Source organism: Onychomys torridus, chromosome 2 (assembly GCF_903995425.1).
Source record: "Onychomys torridus chromosome 2, mOncTor1.1, whole genome shotgun sequence".
NCBI classification, from domain to species: domain Eukaryota; kingdom Metazoa; phylum Chordata; class Mammalia; order Rodentia; family Cricetidae; genus Onychomys; species Onychomys torridus.
This window is the reverse complement of record NC_050444.1, coordinates 154,731,440-154,750,264: the sequence shown is the minus strand read 5'-3', so window position 1 is coordinate 154,750,264 and position 18,825 is coordinate 154,731,440. Positions and strand designations below refer to the sequence as shown.

The 18,825-nt window shown below is 44.2% G+C and overlaps 1 protein-coding gene across 4 annotated transcripts in view; it reads left to right on the top strand.

Annotated features, from left to right (window-relative positions):
• The first annotated feature begins 11,943 nt into the window (after window positions 1-11,943).
• Window positions 11,944-18,825, top strand: part of Szrd1 (SUZ RNA binding domain containing 1) — a 28,520-nt gene continuing 21,638 nt past the window's right edge. For all 4 annotated transcript variants that reach the window (XM_036180039.1, XM_036180038.1, XM_036180037.1 and 1 more), the window contains exon 1: window positions 11,944-12,013. In XM_036180039.1, coding sequence (XP_036035932.1) covers window positions 11,970-12,013 — 44 coding nt within the window. In that variant the 5' untranslated portion in view covers window positions 11,944-11,969. The remainder of the gene's footprint in view (window positions 12,014-18,825) is intronic.

Here is an 18,825-nt window from a genome sequence, read left to right as displayed (position 1 = left end):
CCTGGAAGATCAGACAGTGCTCCTTAAATCACTGAGCCATTTCTCCAGCCCCAGCAAGAATTACTTGATCCCAGGAGTTTGAAACTAGTTTGAGGAGCCTCAGTCTACAAAACATTTATGTTCCTCAAAGGAGTACTACAAACCCTCCTGGCATACAGTGTGTCAGAAACTGGTTTAAGAAATTCCACTGGCCTGGCATGGTAGTTTACTGCTAATCCCAGCACTCAGGGGGCAGAGGTAGTAGATTTCTGTGTTTAACACCAGCATGATCTATCTCCAAAAAAGATGTAAGTCTTGGCCTGCAAAATGGCTCAACAGGCAAGGGTGCTTGTCCCAAGCTTGAACACCAGGTCCCACATGGTGGAGGGAGAAAATCAACTCCAGCTCCCACAGGTTACCCTCGGACCTTCATTCTCCAACAATGACACTTGTGAGCCTACGCACACACAAATAAATACTATGTCTGCCTGAGCATATTATATGTGCCACATGTGTGGGTGTCCTTGGAGGCCAGAAGAAGGTGTCAGATCCCCTGGAACTGGAATTATAAGCAGTTGTAACCCCACCACCACCATGTGGATGCTGGGAATTGAACCTGGGTTCTTCAGCAAGAATAATACAGGTCTTAACTACTTAGCCATCTCTCTAGCCCTGTAGTCTAAATTTTAAACATGTTCTAAATCTCAAGCTGGGCTGGAGATGGCTCAGGAGTTAGGCACACTTGCTACTCTTCTAGAAGACCCTAGTCCAGTTGCCAGCACCCTTGGGCAGCTCACAATGGCCTATAATTCCAGCTCCAGAGAATCTGATGAAGTATTTGGCCTGTAGGGCACCCACACTCATGGCATGTGCATGTACACACACGCAACAAACTATAAATGAAAACAAAATCTAAAAAAGATTAAGAGTAACTCCAAGCCTAGGAGCCAGGGAAATGACTCCCTTGATGAAGGCACTAGCAACCTGAGTTTTGGTGGGTAATATTTTAAGGTCTGTTACTTTTGTTGATGTTACATTTGTTTAACTCTGTGAAGCAGTGTTACTATGCCTGTCCAAAACACCTATGCCTGTCCAAAACACCTATGGCTGTCCAAAACAGCTGATGGTCTAATAAAGAACTGAATGGTCAAAACAAGGCTAGAGAAAGGACAGGTGGGGCTGGCAGGCAGGGAAAATATATAGAAGAAGAAATCTGGAAGAAGAAGAAGGAAGAGGAGGAGGAGGAGGAGGAGGAGGGGAAGAAGAAGAGGAAGAAGAAGAAGAAGAAGAAGAAGAAGAAGAAGAAGAAGAAGAAGAGGAAGAAAGTGCTGGAGAAGGAGGAGAATTCCAGCGGCCAACCACCCAGCTACACAGCAAGCCACAGAGTAAGTGTAAGATTTACTGAAGTAAGAGAACAGGAAAAGCCCAGAGACAAAAAGTAGGTGGGCTAATTTTAAGATAAGGAAAGCTGGTAAGAAACAAGCCAAGCTAAGACTGAGCAATTGTAGTTAAGTATAAGCCTCTGTGTATAATTTATTTTGGACTGGGTGGTGGACCTCCAAAGAGCCCAAAGAGCAAAAACAAAACTACATTTTGGCATACAAACGTGATGCTCAAATTTCCATAATACCTGAGAAAGCTTAAAAAAAATAGGGGTTGGGGATTTAGCTTAGTGGTAGAGCGCTTGCCTATCAATCACAGGCCCTGGGTTCAGTCCTCAGCTCTGGGGGGAGGCGGGGGAGACAAAATAACAACAACAAAAATATGGCTTCTTTAATAGTTTCTGGGGGTTGGGGATTTAGCTCAGTGGTAGAGTGTTTGCCTAGCAATTCCAAGGTCCTGGGTTCGGTCCTCAGCTCTAGCAAAAAAAAAAAAAAAAAAAAAAAAAAGAGTTTCTGTCAGACAGTTTCTGTCAGTGAGCCCTTGAGCAGCTAGTTCATGAAATAGGAACAAAATACTAAGTAAAAATGTCTGCCACAGCACAAACATCGACATTTTAGAGCTCTAGGAAGGTTGACTGCAGTTCTTGGTCAAGCACCTCCAACCAGGCCACAGGCCTTAGGCTTCGATTTTACTAGCCCAGAAGTGGTCAGAAGCAGCCGAGGGCTGCTGGAGGGGGACCCAGGTGTAGGTGAGCAGTTTAAAAGCCTGCTTTCATGGTCAAAAAAGGGCTGAAAGATATGCAGTAAAAGAAGTCCAGATGGGGGGCTGGAGAGATGGTTCAGCACTTAAGAGCACTGGCTGCTCTTCTGGTGGACCAGGGTTCAATTCCCAGCACCCACATGGCAGCTCACAACTGTCTGTAACTCCAGTTCCAGGGAATCTGGCACCTACACACAGGCAAAACACCAATGCACATAAAAATAAATGAATTCTTGAAGAAAAAACAAAAGAAATCCAGATGGAAAAAGACCTGTAAACAGGTTCCAGTGTGTTTTACAACCTGGGTAGGTTTAAGAAAGAAAGAATATGGCCGGGTGGTGGTGTCACACGCCTTTAATCCCTCCCACTACTTGGGAGGCAGAGGAAGATGGATCTTTGTGAGTTTGAGGCCAGCCTGGTCTACAGAGCAAGATCTAGGAAAGGCACAAAGCTACACAGAGAAACCCTGTCTTTAAAAAACCAAAAAAGAAAGAATATGGGTATATACAGTCATAAAAAATAGTTTAAAAATAAAAAAGTCTTTAAAGAGAGAAGTAAAGTAATATAAAAGAATAAGCCATGTAGAGATGGGAAATACACAGGAATTCTGGATCCTGTATGTTACTGTGTTGATTTTGAATTTTTTTGAATGCTGATAAGCAAACAACAGCTGCTAAGAGACATGGGATTGTGAACTGGACTGCTAAATTGAACCAATCTAGACACTTTAGAAAAGAATTCAAAAAATTTATTTGTCAAATGGAAATCAAAAATGCTTTAGAGTTTTGTTCCCACAGATGAGAGGGTGTGGATTCCTTCAGGAATATGGATCAGGGGTGATCAAGGGAGACCTCCTGAATCTTGACAGGTGTTATCTATCAACAAAGGTTACTGCTTGTCTTCCTAGGACTTGGTCATTATCTCAATGTTTTCTCAGAGACCCTTAAAGATCCTTGGTCCACAGACAACAGGAAGCAGTCTAAAGAAAACTATGCCTACATTCCCAAGAGTTGGGGAGTGTAGGTGGTTTTGGTTATTTGGTGGGTTATGGATGATTATCATCATTTATGGGAGCTTTTTATTAATTATTACTGGTATTGACAAGGGAGGAAATTATCCAAATGATATTATATTCAGGGATCTTTTTAGAAAAAAGAAGAAAGAGGGGGGATATGGGAATGATAAGAAAGAAGGGTAGATTACTGAATCTACTTTAAATAACAGAGTAGATTACTGAATCTGCTACAAACTAAGGGACAACTATTAATCTCAAATATTTTGTATTGTAAGGACTTTTGTATATTGACACAAATTTAAGGTAATTTTTGTTGCAACACACTGTATTATGTTTCTGTTCTTATTTGAGAGATTTTTTTTATATTGATAAAAATTTAAGGTTATTTTTGTTACAACATTATATATATATATGTTTTTGTTCTTTTTTAAGGTACTATACCTATGCAGTTCATTTAAAATAAAAAGTAAAGTCCTAATTTTTGAAAGCTATTATTATAAGCTATATAGGATAATCAGGAAACATAGGTTAGTTGTTAGTCATTTATAACAATCAAATTTGTAGGTATGTTAGGTATGCTTTCCAGATCATATAGAGATATATTTTAGATAGATAAATGGTCTTCAAACCTTTCAAAGACCTACAGAATGTGGCATTTAAAATGTTTTGCTACCTTAGGGCTTTTCATGACAATGAGACACATCTGTTCCTAGCAGAACCAATTTACTTTGGAGATGATGGACATTGAAGAAACTCCTTATGGAGTTTGCTTTCAATGTGGCAAGACTAGCCATTTAGTCAAGAAGCTGCTCTTGCCTGGACTGATTGACAATATGTTGTATAAACTGGACATGCAGGACCACAGGAAAATGACTGCTGAACTTTGCCAGAACAAGGCAGGATGGTCCTTCAAGGTTCCTGCTTCATAGAAGAAACTGCCAGACATTCTGCAGGACACAGAAGAAAGCAACTGACACATTTTGCCAATATAGGCAGATTCTTGCTTCATTGAAAAGTCTGCCAGATACTATGGATCTATAGGCTGAAGATGGATGCACCAATGTTGCAGAAGAACTTTGGGTGACTGTCCAGGCAGCCAGATGTCTCTCTCATTTTTAGAGTTTTTGGCCATTGTTTGCAATGCACTTTTTGTTTACTTAAATAATATGTCTTCTGGGGCCTTTGATGGAGTTGAAGACTAGGCAGGTATAGCTGCATTTTTGTTTTGTTGAAACAGGCTCTATGTAACGCTGGCTTTTCTGGAACTTACTATGTAAATTAGGCTGGCCTCAAATTCACAAATATCTGCCTTCCACAGTGCTGGGATCAAAGGCATGCACCAGTGCATCCCTCTCAAACTAACTTTTATTTTTTTCCTTTCTTTTTATTTTACTTACTTATTTATTTTTGGCTCTTTGGTGTTTTTGTTTTGTTTTGTTTTGTTTTCGTGACAAGGTTTCCCTGTATAACGTTGGCTGGCCTTGAACTCCAGAGATCCATCTGCCTCTGCCTCTGGAGTGCTGAGATTACCACCACTCCTCAATTTTTTTTCTTAAAGAGAAAAAAAAGGAAAGAAAACTACATTCAGCCCAGCATTTATGTTTTTCTGTCTTTGAATGTGTACCTGTGTATGCACACACTGTTCACATGCCTGCCACGTGTTTAACTGCATACTTACCCTCAGCTTGTGTCAGTGGCCGCTTCTCTACAGGCTTTGTGCTTGCAGTCCTACCACACCAGGTTTGAGGGAGATTCCCTAACATACAAGCCAAGCACGAACCGTGGCCAAGCACATTTCCACAGAAGCACATGCATTAGAGTCTCTGCCAACACACGAATCTTGCCGCCCACGATCTCAACTTTTGGGGCTTCACCTTGGAAAATGAAACTGCCCCCACAGTCTCAACTGTGGAGTTTTCTGTCCCACACCCTCGTCTTGCAGAGAAGCAAACAGACCAAGCGAAGAAAGGACTTGCCCAAGGTCTCAAGGGGCTGCTATGATTTTAGTTGGGGCTGGGCTCTTGATTTCCCACTTAGTGAAACAAAAATTGTTATCTTTGAAATGTCCTCAAATAATTCCCAAGATTTAGATCTTTCTGGTTCTCTTGAAAACCATGGCTAAACCCTGCTTTTAAGGCTGTCTACCCCAGAGGAATTGTAAGAAACGGTTTCCCTCTGCTGGCAGCACTCTGTAACTACAAGGCCTTTTTAGTTCCGTTCACTTTGCTGTTGTCAAGACGCAGGAGAATAAAGCAATGAATCCACGAGAGTCTGTTTAAGAAGTATTAGGGACAGTTATTAAGGTAAATTGAGGAAATACACTCACGAATACGGAACAGAGTAGACAGCTGAAGTTGTCCTCTGATCTGACCAGGAGCGAATCCACCTTGCAGGCAGGAGCAGGGAGAAGGGACATGTGACCCTTCTCCCTCTCCTTTTAAGAGGTCACGTACAACGGCAGACAGCACCGCCTCCTTTGGGACTTATATCCCAAGGTCATGGATGGAGCAAATACCACTACAGGAGAATTCACTTAAAAAAAAAAAAAAGAAGAATCCAGATGTTCAAGAGATAGCGTACCTAGTAATGCACTTGCTGTGTAAGTGTGAAGACTGGAGTTCAGCTCCCCAGCACCATATAAATGACAGTGGGGACATGTCTGTAATCCCTGAACAGGCATGAATTAGAGACAGAGCATCCTCAACTAGCTGAATCCTCCAGCTCAGGGTTCAAGTGAGACGCCCTGACTCAATATATAATGTGGAGAGTGATCAAGGAAGACACCTGTCAAGCAATCTCTGGCCTCCACACACATGTACACATGTGAAAAGGCAGACACACACACACACACACACACACACACACACACACACACACACTCACCAGATTCACAGAAAACTATCACAAATAAATACAGTCCCCGGAGACGGGCAAGACGACATCCTTTATTCTTGAAGATGGTGAGATAGCCAAATTCTTTTAGTTTCCAACAGAGTTTGAAGTTCTTGTGGGACATCTGTTTGTCAATGACAGGAAGCCTGACTCCACAAACTGGAATCCAAGGCTGGGCATGGTGGTACACACATTTAATCTCAGCACTCAGGATGCAGAGGCAGGTGGATCTCAGTTCCAGGACAGTTAGGGATACATAGTGAGCCCCTGGGGATGGGAGGCAGGGGGTGCGCAGGGTGGGGAGGAGACAGGACTAGAATCAGAAACATCAACGAAATCTTCAGTATCCAAGTGGAAGAGCAGAGTAGGAGGTTCTAGGTAAGAACATGGAGTGAGGACACACTGAAGATAGCAATACAGGAAGTTATGAAATCAGGGAATTAGTGAACAGGGCCACTTGATGACTAGGAGATAAAAACTAGTAGCATTTTGCCAACTTGGTTGCAATTATAATCACTAAGAATACAAACTATACAAGCTGCAAAATGTCACAACAGGAAGCTGTTACTCTATTAATATTAGTGGCACCCTAAAAATATGGGGGAAAAACACATTCCAAGTCAGTTGACTCGGTGATGGCAGCCAAATGCTGCCCTGTGGAACAACATGTTTTTAATAGAGCAAACTACAAGGAGCAGGTCCCTGAATGAAAACACATGGTGTTTGTTCCTTGCCTTCTGTGTTTGGGGAAAGGATTAGAGAGGTGAGAATTGTAAATCTTCCTCAGACTGGTAAGGCACCCCTCCTGCCCCTAGTCATAACCTTTAGATTTGTTTGTTTGTTTGAGACAGGGTTTCTCTATATAGTTTTGGTGCCTGTCCTAGATCTTGCTCTGTAGACCAGGCTGGCCTCGAACTCACAGAGATTCACCTGGCTCTGCCTCCCAAGTGCTGGGATTAGTGGTGTGTGCCACCACCAACCTGCAACCTTTAGATTTTTTACAGTGAGTTAGATGCTGGTTGGGACTCTTCAATATAATAAGGTGTGGTTATTAATCCTAGGCTTCATTCCCAGCACTTGGGAGGCAGAGGCTGGCAGATCTTTGTGAGTTCAAGGCCAGCCTGGTCTACAGATTGAATTCTAGGGCAGCCAGAGCTACAAAGAGAAACCATGTCTCAAACCAACCAAACCAAACAACCAACCTAGGTGTCATGCACATTAGGTAAGTGCTCTAGCACTGAGTTATGTCCTCAGCCCTCAGCAGAGTAACTTGATATAGCTTTGAAGTAGTTATGATTGCTTTTATTTTTTTATACTTAAGGAAACTGAGGCATAGAAACTTTATATAAGTTTCATAATCTAGACAATTCCAGGTGATGGTAGGAGCTCAAATTAAAAAAATTATTTGATGTGCATTAATGCTTTGCCAGCATGTATGTCTGTGTGAGGGTGTTAGATCCCCTGGAACTAGACTTACATACAGTTGTGAGTTGCCATGTGTGAGCTGGGAATTGGACCTGGGTCCTCAGAAGAACAGCCAGTTCTCCTAATCACTGAGCCATTGATCCAGCCCTGGTAGGAATCCACTTATTTTTTTAAAAATATTTTTATTTTATAATTAATTTAATTTTACATATCAGCCACAGATTCCCCTGTCCTCCCTCCTCCCACCACCCCCCAGCCTTTCCTCCCAATCCACCTCCCATTCCCACCTCCTCCAGGGCAAGATCTCCCCTGAGGAGTCAACCCAGCCTGGTAGATTCAGTTGAGGCAGGTCCAGTCCCCTCCCTACACCAAGGCTGAGCAAGGTGTCTCAGCATAGGCCCCAGGCTCCCAAAAGCCAGCTCATGCACTAAGGACAGGTCCCCATGTCATTGCCTGGGGGCCTCCTAAACAGTTCAAGCTAATCAACTGTTTCACTTATCCAGAGGGCCTGGTCCAGTTCCATGGGGCATCCTCAGCTATTGGTTCACAGTTCATGTGTTTCCACTAGTTTTGCTATTTGTCCCTGTGTTTTTTCCAATCATGGTCTCAATATCTCTTGCTCATATAATCCCTCCTCTCTCTCGATGATTGGACTCCTGGAGCTCCACCTGGGGCTTGGCCACGGATCTCTGCATCTGCTTCCATCAGTCACTGGATGAGAATTCTATTATGACAGTTAGGGCTGATCGCCAAAGTATATAGAGAACTCAAGAAACTAGACATCAAAAAACTGAACAATCCAATTAAAAAATGGTCTACAGCTGGGTGTTGGTGGCACATGCCTTTAATCCCAGCACACGGGAGGCAGAGCCAGGTGGATCTCTATGAGTTTGAGGCCAGCCTGGTGTACAGAGCTAGTTCCAGAACAGTCAGGGCTACACAGAGAAACCCTGCCTCAAAAAACAAAATCAAAAACAAAAATGGGCTACAGAACTAAACAGAGAATTCTCAAAAGAATCTCAAATGGCTGAAAGACCTTTAAGGAAATGCTCAACATTCTTAATCATCAGAGAAATGCAAATCAAAACAACTCTGAGATACCACCTTACACCTGTCAGAATGGCCATGACCAAAAACACTAATGACAGTCTATGTTGGAGAGGATGTGGAGCAAGGGGAACACTCCTCCACTGTTGGTGGGAGTGCAAACTTGTACAACCACTGTGGAAATCAGTATGGCGGTTTCTCAGAAAATTGGGAATTGAGACCCAGCCATACCACTCTTTGGCATATACCCAAGAAATGCTCAATCACACCACAAGGAAACAACCTAGATGCCCTTCAACTGAAGAATGGATAAATAAAATGTGGTACATATGCACAGCAGAGAAAAACAATGGCATCATGAGGTTTGCAGGCAAATGGATGGAACTAGAAAATATCATCCTGAGTGAGGTAACCCAGACTCAGAAAGACAAACATGGTATGTACTTACTCATAAGTGGATACTAGATGCAAAGCAAAGGATAACCAGACTGCAACTCACAACTCCAGGGAGGCTACCTGGTAAAGAGGACCCTAAGAAAGACACAGGGATCTCCAAAGACAGAGAAATGGATGAGATCTACATGAGCAAACTGGGAGTTGGGGGGGGGGGTAATGGAGGGCAAGGGTCAAGGGAAAGAGAACTTAGGAAAGTGGGAGGTCCCAGCTGCATCAGGAACAGAGTAGGAGAATAAGGAAAGAGATACCATGATGAATGAAGACCTCATGGGAATAGGAAGAAGCAGAATGCTAGAGAGGAATCCACTTATATACTGAAGAAAAATAATACAGGAACACTATTCAGGAGCAAACACAGTTTTTTGTTCTGTTTTGTTTGTTTGTTTTTGGATTTGGTTTTCAAAACAGGTTTTCTCTGTATAACTGTCCTGGCTGTCCTAGAACTAGACTGTAGACCAAGCTGGCCTTAAACTCACAGAGATCCGCCTGCCTCTGCCTCCCAAGTGCTGGGATTAAAGACGTGTGCTACCACTGCCCGGCATAAGCAGTCTTTTGTTCGGGATGCTATAGATAGAACTCAGAGTATTTATGCATGTGTATGCCAATCGAGTGCTCCACCAGCTGTGGGGTTGGAGAGACAGCTCAACATTGAAGAGCACTTGCTGCTCTTGTAGAGGACCTGGGCTCAGTTCCTTTTTTTTTTTTTCTTTTTTTTTAAGCTGAGGATCGAACCCAGGGCCTTGCACTAGCTCTCTATCACTGAGCTAAACCCCCAACCCTGGGCTCAGTTCTTGACACCCACATAGCAGCTCACAAGGATCCATTAACTCCAGTTCCAGGGGATCTAGCCTCCACCTGATCTGTATGTACCAGGTATGCCTACCAAAACATCCATATAAAGTTTTTTTTTATTATCTAAAAAAAGCCCAATAATTTTTAACATATAGTTTAATATATTTATCTGTTATTAAAGGCACAGAACAACTTTAGTAGCTGGGAAATCTGTTTGTCTGAGTTTAGATGCAATATTACAAACTTTTTGTTTTGTTTTGTTTTGAGACAGGGTTTCTCTGTGTAACAGCTCTGGCTGTCCTGGAACTTACTCTGTAGACCAGCCTCGCCTCAAACTCACAGAGATTTGCCTGCCTCTGCCTTCTGAGTGCTGGGATTAGAGTTGTGCACCACCACCGCCTGTTGAACTTTTTTGAAACATGTTCTCCAGACTGACCTGACATTCACAGACAACTGCCTGCTTCTATCTCCTGAGCAGTGTGATTAAAGGCCTGGTCTAACTAACGTATTATTTTTTAGATGACTCATTTATCTGACACATTAAATTATGTAAAGAAAAATATATGCAGTTGCATGAAAAGAAAGCCATGTTTCACACACAGCAAATATCGAAAAATAATGAATTATAGAATAGAGCACAGGACTTAATGCAAAACAAACAAACAAAAAATACCTGGTGCAGAAAAATGCCAGGCTTTTAACGTCACTGAATGGTACTCCACATGCCCCTCTATACTCCAGCTTCTTCCAAGTCTTTTCTACTTCTGACATTGTCTGGAGATTGGCACATGCTACCTCTAACCCAAGCTGGCACTCCGGGGTCATTATCCTGGACTCCTCTGCAGGCCTTCTTCTAAATGGCATAATTTTCATTGTCTTCAGCTGTCATTTCCCCCATCTTTTCTTCTTGCTGCTTTTTCATTTTTCTTTAATCAATCGCTTCACCATGCCAGTCTGTCTTGATCAACCTCAGTTGAGGATTCACCATGGTCCTTAGAGAGCCTAACTAAACATTTCACCATTGTGCACCACGTGCATACTTGGTGCCCACATGGCCAGAAGAGGGCATCCGGTCCCCTAGAACTGGAGTTACAGATGGTTGTGAGCTGACCCTGGGTCCCCTGCAAGAGCAGCCACTGCTGAGTACAGACCCTAGAATACTGGTGTGTGTGTGTGTGTGTGTGTGTGTGTTGTTGTTGTTGTTTTTTGAGACAGGGTTTCTCTGTGTAGTTTTGGTGGCTGTCCTGGATCTCACTCTGTAGACCAGGCTGGCCTCGAATTCACAGATCTGCTTGTCTCTGCCTCTCAAGTGCTGGGATTAAAGGCGTGTGCCACTGCCGCTGGCTCTATTTTGTTTTTTAAATAATTATATTTATTTTATGTGCATTGGTGTTTTGCTTGCATGTATGTCTGTGTGAGGGTGTCAGATCTTGGAATTATAGACAGTTGTGAGCTGCCCTGTGGGTGCTGGGAATTGAGCCTGGGTCCTCTGGGAAAGCAGTCAGTGAGCCATCTCTCCAGCTCTCTAACACTGTTTTATGAGTAAAAAATATTGTAAAAATTTTACCCTATCAAATAGAAACAATACAATGTTTAATTAATTAGTTAATATTGTTTATTTTGGTTTTTCGGGTTTTTTCTGTGTGGTCCTGGCTGTCCTGGAACTCAATCAGTAGACCAGGCTGGCCTCTGCTTTCCAAGTGCTAGGATTAAAGTGCACCACCACTGCCCAGCTAATATCATCTTTTATGTATAAGAGATATTTTAAATCCTTTGTTGAAGTACTGCAATGCTTTCAGAATGTTGTAGAACAAAACACATAACCTGTAGCTTAGAAAAACTTAGGCTCACTTTTTTTTGTGATTCAAATTTTGGAGAGAAAAATGTTTTTTCAATAATTGTCTGGTCTTAGAGAAGATGGTTCCAAAGTACATAGTTCTCGAACTCAAGGAGGTAACTTCACTTTGAACTCTCATCCGGTAAACGAGCTCAAGTGTTGACCTCAAGAAAGATGGACGTTTTCTCACTTCGCTGCCCTCTTCCATGATGGCCGACCAAGGTTCCCTCAGGGCCTGGCCTGGAGCCTCTTCCGGGCTGGGTGAGGGGGCGTGGTCCATTGAGGAAAGCCCTGCGTGCCTCCGCCCGCGACCGAGGCGCGCTTCAAGGCGCAGGCGCGGGGAGGGGTTGGGGGGAGGAGGGAAAGTGGCGAGTAAGATGGAAGATGAGGAGGTCGCTGAGAGCTGGGAGGAGGCGGCAGACAGCGGGGTAAGGAGGAGCTGCTGCCCCGTGGCAGGGCCGGGCGGACCTGGCGTGAGGGAAGCCTCCGGGGAGCGGGTCTGGGGACAGTTTTCCCTAAGGAAGGGTCCCACACACCGTTCCGGAGGTAGAAGAGAGGCCCCCGGTCCCGGAGCGCCGTGAAGGCCTCTTAAAGGGGCCGTGTTCCATTTCTCCCTCCACCTTTGCCGGGTGCCTCTCCGCTCCGCGATGTGCGCGTCGTTCAGGGCACCCCACCCTCTACCCCGGGCTACTGTCTCTGGTCCCCCGTGCCGCAGGGACCATTTTAAAGTTCATGTGCTCTGTCTGAGGAAGGAGGGGCTCGGGCGGCTTGCTTGGCTCGGAGGACAGCTCCCAGACAGCGGGGAGCAAGCAACCATGTGTCCTCTGGGACCACTCGGCGCTGAGCCGAAATCCCCCGCTGCTCTGCGCCTTCCGCCTCGGTGGGCGAACCTGGATTTTTTTCTTCTTCTTCTTTTTTCTTTTTCCTCTCAGTTTTACTCCGAGAGCCCGAGGCAGTTGGGTTTCCTGGGGATCTCAGTAGAAATACCCTAAACTCAGCAAGCATCCGCCCTTTCCCGAGACCCACCCAGATCTGTGCAGTGGGGAGGATCTCGAAGTATGTTCGTCTGAGTCGAGGGTGTGATTTGTAAAATAGCTCCATGCCTGCGAGGAGAAGGGGAGATTACCGATCGGAATCATTTGGGAGTTTTTGCTTGCCTCCAAAAGTTACAGGGAAAAAAAAAAATTATCCCAAGTAGGAACTCTCCTACTAGGTTCGTGATTAATGTGGTAATTTCAGAGTTTGAGGTTCGACAGTAATCCTGGAGACGGAAATGTCTCTCTGGTGACCATGTGTCTGCGCTTGTGCCGAACTGGGCTCCGGTGACATCCATCTCAAAAGCTTATGTGTGGGGAGTCACATACACCAGGGTAGAAGAGCTGGGTCTGTCTGCCCTTGGCGCTTCGGTTCCGTGCAGCAGTGGGTGTATCTTCACAGGAATGTTGAAACTTGGCTTAGAAGTTTTTTTCCGCTGGTTCAGCATTTCTCGAAAGATTGGTGATGTTTTCCCACTTTAACGTAATCGAGCATTTGAAGGAGTGCTTGGTTCAGAGATTGTTTGGTAGTTTTAAGATGCATTCCAGCTTGAATCAAGAAAGCAAGTTAAAGGTTTTTTCGATTGTTTTGGTTTTGTTTTTTCAGACAGGGTCTCTCTAAGTAGCCTTAGCTGTCCTGGAACTTATCGTGTAGACCAGGCTTTCCTTGAATTCACAAGAATCTGCCTGCTTCTGCCTCCCGGGTGCTGGAATTAAAGGCATGCGCCATCAAACCTAGCAAGTTACAGATTTTTATAGAGAGCAACAGGTGTCATTTGGGTGTTTATTCATTCCACAAACATTTTCGAGTGTGTGCTATGTGTTAGGAAGTGTGCACAATAGTGACTTCTGCCAGAAAATGCACAATTTCCGGTAGAGGCATTTATGGACTGCCCCTGGGAGGAGTGAATCATCCAGACACCCTCATGTCACCCCCTGCATAAAACATCAAAAGAAAAAGAAAAGCCTTGTTTATTTATTTCTATTCACATTTATTCATTTATTTACTAGCCTGGAACTCAGCGATCCACCTGCTTGGCCTCCCAAGTGCTGGGATTAAAGGCATGTTGCATGATTATGTGTATTTTTCATTTAATTCAGTTTTGAAACAAACTGCTTGGAAGTTGGCTCTGCTTTTATAGACAGGATATTGAGGTTTGGGGATTTGACTCAAAGACTGATTTCAAAACGGACTTCCTTTGCTACAATTTTGCCACCTTCTAACCTTGAAAAGACTTGAATTGGGTATTATTTGTTTCTTTTTATTTTTTCCATGTTGTTGATCATATCCCCAGGCTACATATATACTGAGCATAGACTCTTAAGTTGCTCCCTTGCTCCGGTAACCTCTGGGTGCTTTGTTTGTTTTTTAGACAGGGTCTCACTATATAGTCCAGGCTGGTCTGGAATTTACTGTGTAAACCAGGCTGGTCTGGAACTCACAGAGACCTGCCTGCCCTGCTTTGGCTTCCCAGGGGGAAAGTGCTGGGATCAAAGGTGTGTGCCACTCCCAGCCTTCTTTTTTTTAAGACTTGTTTGTTTGTTTGTTTGTTTATTATGTTTACAGTGTTCTGTCTGCATATAAGTCTGCAAGCCAGAAGAGGGCACCAGATCTCATTACAGATGGTTGTGAGCCACCATGTGGATGCTGGGAATTGAACTCAGGACCTCTGGGAGAGCAGCTAGTGCTCTTAACCGCTGAGCCATCTCTCCAGCCCCCTAGCCTTCTTCTTCTTTTTTTTTTTTTTCCTCGAGACAGGGTTTCTCTGTGTAGCTTTGCGCCTGTCCTGGATCTTGCTCTGTAGACCAGGCTGGCCTTGAACTCACAAAGATCCGCCTGGCTCTGCCTCCCAAGTGCTGGGATTAAAGGCGTGTGCCCCCCCCCCCCCCCCGCCCCAGCCCCAGCCTTCTTTTTAAGATTTGTTTTTAGTTTAGAAAGAGAGAGTGTGCATGCCTGTGCTCATGAATGTGTAGGTGCATGAGGATGACATAGGATCCCCTGGCCATTGTGAGCCACTTGATGCCAGTGCTGGGAACGGAACTCCAGTCTTCTGCAAGAGCAGGTACTTCTTAATCCCTGAAGCATCTCTCCAACCCATTGGGCTTCATTTTTAATGTTTGCTTTGTTGTTGAGACACTGTGTCTTACTTAAAGTTTCAGAGGTTATTAGTTTATGGCTATCATGGCAGGGTGCATGCGTGATGGCAGGCAGGCATGGTGCTGGAGCTTAACATCCTGATTCTTAGGCAGCAGGCAGAGAAAAAGACACTGGTTCAAAGGTCCTAATCCTTCTCAAACAGTTCCACACACTGAGGGCCAACCATTGAAACATAGTCTGTGGTACTATTCTCATTCAAACACCACATAAGGTTTCAGTGTATAGCTATGGCTGGCCTGGAATTTACTGTGTAGATCTGGTTATCCTGTTTTTTGTTTTTTGTTTAGTTTTTTAAGATTTATTTATTTATTATGTCTACAAGGGTTTTGTCTACATGCTTTGCCTGCAGGCCAGAAGAGGCCAACAGATCTCATTATAGATGGTGGTGAGCCACCACTTGGTTGCTGAGAATTGAACTCAGGACCTTTAGGAAGAGCAGCCAGTGCTCTTAACTGCTGAGCCATCTCTCCAGCCCGATCTGGTTTTCCTTAAACTCTTAGAGATCCACCAGCCTCTGCCTCCCAAGTGCCTCGCCTCAGGTGTTTATTTGGAGATTGTTTTGTTTGCAGATGTTGCTGGCTGCAAAGGAATACTCCTGACTCAGCCTTCCAGTTGCTGGGGTTATAGACATGGGCTACCACACCTGGCCTCTAAAGTCTGTCATGGATTTGGTTCCCTTAAATGTGTACCTTTAAAGGAGAAGGGTGGTAGGGGAGTGAAGCATATTCATATCACTGCATCTAGTTGACTTCTCTATGTTTTTCAAATGAAGGCAGTTGCTGGTGTAAAAATTCTTAGCTACAGGTTACCTGGTCTCCCTACTGGTAATGAGTTTTGAATATGCCCAGCCTCAAAAAAAGAAAAAAGCCCAAAACAAGCAGAACAAAACTTGAGTGGAAGCAGAGAGATTAGCAAATGGGAGTTGGCTAATTATAAAACTGAGTGTCCAGACTCCATGGATCGAGAGGCACAGTTATCCTTGGAATCGTTGCCCTCCAACACTGCAAAGTTGGATCATGCTAGAATTTCTTTCCGCTGTGTCAGGATCTGAAGTCAAGTCATTTTTTTCCTTTCTTGAGTGTCTTCAGCATACCCAGTATAGCATGGTTGTTCCACTAATGGAAGGGCCAACTTGAAGAATCACCTCGAGTAGTTTGTAAATAGGCTGCTGCTTATCTGTGGATGCTTTCCTTCTGTACAATTGCTCCTTTGGATGTTTCTTTCAGAGAGGTTGCAGCCACAGTCTAATGACAATTCAGAGTGTAATATACCTTTCATCAAAGAAATGCTTCTTTAAAAATGTGCCTGGTCGGAGAGGTGAAATGTAGAACTGAGTTACTGTTGATTCAGACCTTATTGATAGGGAGTACCCTGAGGATTATTCCCAGGGCCTTTTCTGCGTTACGCACAGGCACTACCCCTGTGGTAAACCTTCACCCCTGCTTCAAATTTTGAATTGTGTCCTTCATCTTCGGCAAACCTCAAATGGCAATGAGAGGGGTTTGTAATTGGAAGACATTTTCCTACCCCATAAACTAGATCAGCAATTGTTTTTTCAAGACAGGGTTTCTCTGTGTAGCTCTGACTGTCCTGAAACTCACTCTGTAGACCTGGCTAGCCTCGAGCTCACAGAGATCCACCTGCCTCTGCTGGGATTAAAGGCATGCATCATCATGCCCAGCCTCATTTCTGATGGTTTGAAGCTAGTTTGTATACACCAGTTGTTTAGACAAAAGAAATACATAAAGTATGACCTAACTTGTTGGTGATGAGCCACCTCAACTAGAAAAAGGTGGATGACAGATGAAGTTAGATTGGTGCTTATAATTTTCTCATTTCCCTATATTTATCATTTCCCTATATCCCTAAAGTTTGCTTTTTTTTTTTTCTTTCTCAAATTAAGCAACTAATAGGAAGAAAATATCTTTTTTCACATTTATTTATTGTGGTGGGGGCAGGGAAAACTCACATGTGGAGGTCAGAAAACAACTTGGAAGAGTTATTTCACCTTCTACCATGCTGGTTCCCAGTGTTGAACTCTGGGTATTGTAGTGATAATTGTGTCCCCCAGTATATTGTGTATCCAAATAAACTTATCTGGGGTCAGAGAATAGAACAGCCACTAGAAAGACATAGAGGCCAGAAAATGGTGGCACAAACAACTTTAATCCTAGCATTCTGGAGGCAGAGATCCATCTGGATCTCTATGAGTTCAAGGCCACACTGGAAACAGCCAAGCATGATGACACACACCTTTAATCCCAGGAAGTGATGGCAGGAAGCAGAAAGGTATATAAGGCGTGAGGACCAAGAACTAGAGTCTGTTAAGCTTTTAGGCTTTTAGCAGTTCAGCTGAGATCCATTTGGATGAGGACACAGAGGCTTCCAGTTTGAGGAAACAGGATCAGGCGAGTTGAGGTTGGCTGTGGCTTGTTCTGTTTCTCTGATCTTTCAATGTTCACCCCAATATCTGGCTTCTGAGTTTTTTATTAAGACCCTTTAAGATTCGTGCTACAGGGTATCAAGCACCTTTACCATTATGCAAGCTTGTTTTGTTTGTTTGTTTGTTTTTAAAGCAGGGTCTTTATGAAGCCCTTAAACTCAAGAACCTCCTGTCTGTAGGAATATAGATGTATTCCACATCAGGCTCTCCCAACCCCCTTTTTAATTGGCTGTACCAAGAATGGAACCCAGGATGTCATGTGTGCCAGTAAGGGCTCTATTGCTGAGCTTATTTCCAAGCCTAAGAAAATGTCTTGTGCATGTTAAAGGATAACTAGTAACTGTCTTCTGGATTGAGAATTCAGATGTATGTTTACTTTACACTGAGTGAGCCAGTCATCCGGACATTGCCCCATCCATCAGTGGAGTTTGGTGGTGTGAAAGCCTATAAGAAAGTATCCATAAGCATATCAGTTGCGTATCAGACACTGGGGCCCTGTCCAGTGCAAGAGTGAGAGGAACAGCAGTGCTTTGTAGAAGTGCAAATGGGGCGCTCTGACTGGTACCAGAGAAGGCCTTGTGTAGGACCTTATGCTGCCATGAGCTTTGAAAGACCAAGAGCCAAGAATATGGTGCACACCTGTAATCCCAAGGCTCAGGAAGCTGACTTCATGAGTTTGAGGCCAGCCTGAGTAACACAGGGAGACTGTCTCAGGAAAAAAGAGAATGCTAGAAGATTTGAAGGTTGAGCTGAACGGAGCTGTGCTGTCTGGGCAGGTGGTAGTGTGGCCAGTGCATACGTAGATGAGGGAGAGCGGGGAACACTACTGCAAGTATTTCCTTCTGGCTGGAGGCTCTAAGGTTGGCAGGCTCAGTGGAAAAAGATGGAGCCAGAGAGGCTTGCAGGGGCGCTTTGAACTTGCTTCTGGAAGCTGGAACTTTGTTCTTAAAGCAGTGGAAAGTTTTTAATAGCTGCTTCCCTACCCTTCTCCCTGCCCCTTCTGTTAGCAGAAGCAAGATATATTAGATTTACATTTAAGAAATTAATTCCTTACCTTTTCTTTGGGGGAGTGGCCACATTCTGCAAAGTGTGGCTGTTGTCATTTTTGAATGTGTTGTGGGGCACAGTTGACTGTGTAGCAGGTACAGAACAACAGATGAGTTAGTTTGGAGCTCTGTGTGGTGCTGAGTTCCTTCTGTCCATCTTTATGGTAAAGAGGACACCGAGGTCTGCCAAGCCTGAAGGCTTCTCAGCAATTTCTCATCTTTTCAGGAAGTCTGAGTCCTGGGACCTGCAGTGTTCTCAGAAGGGGTTTTCTGCAGAGCTTTTGGCCAATGTGGGCGGGATGACTGTGAGGCAGCTGTCCCTGAACTCTGGAAAGAGATCTGCTTTCCTGGCCAGAGAAAGAAGGATAATGAGCTTTTCAGCAGTGGCTCCCAGCCCTTTTTACTGGGGCTGCATGAGGGGCCTGTTCTCAGCGTGCTCTGGGCACTCAAGGGAGCTGCCATGGTTGCAGTGGACTGCGGGCCTTGCCTTTCCTTCTTCAGGAGAGGATTGTGTCTCTCTAAAGCTGTTGGTGAAATCCTGCAAGAGAAAGTTGCTATT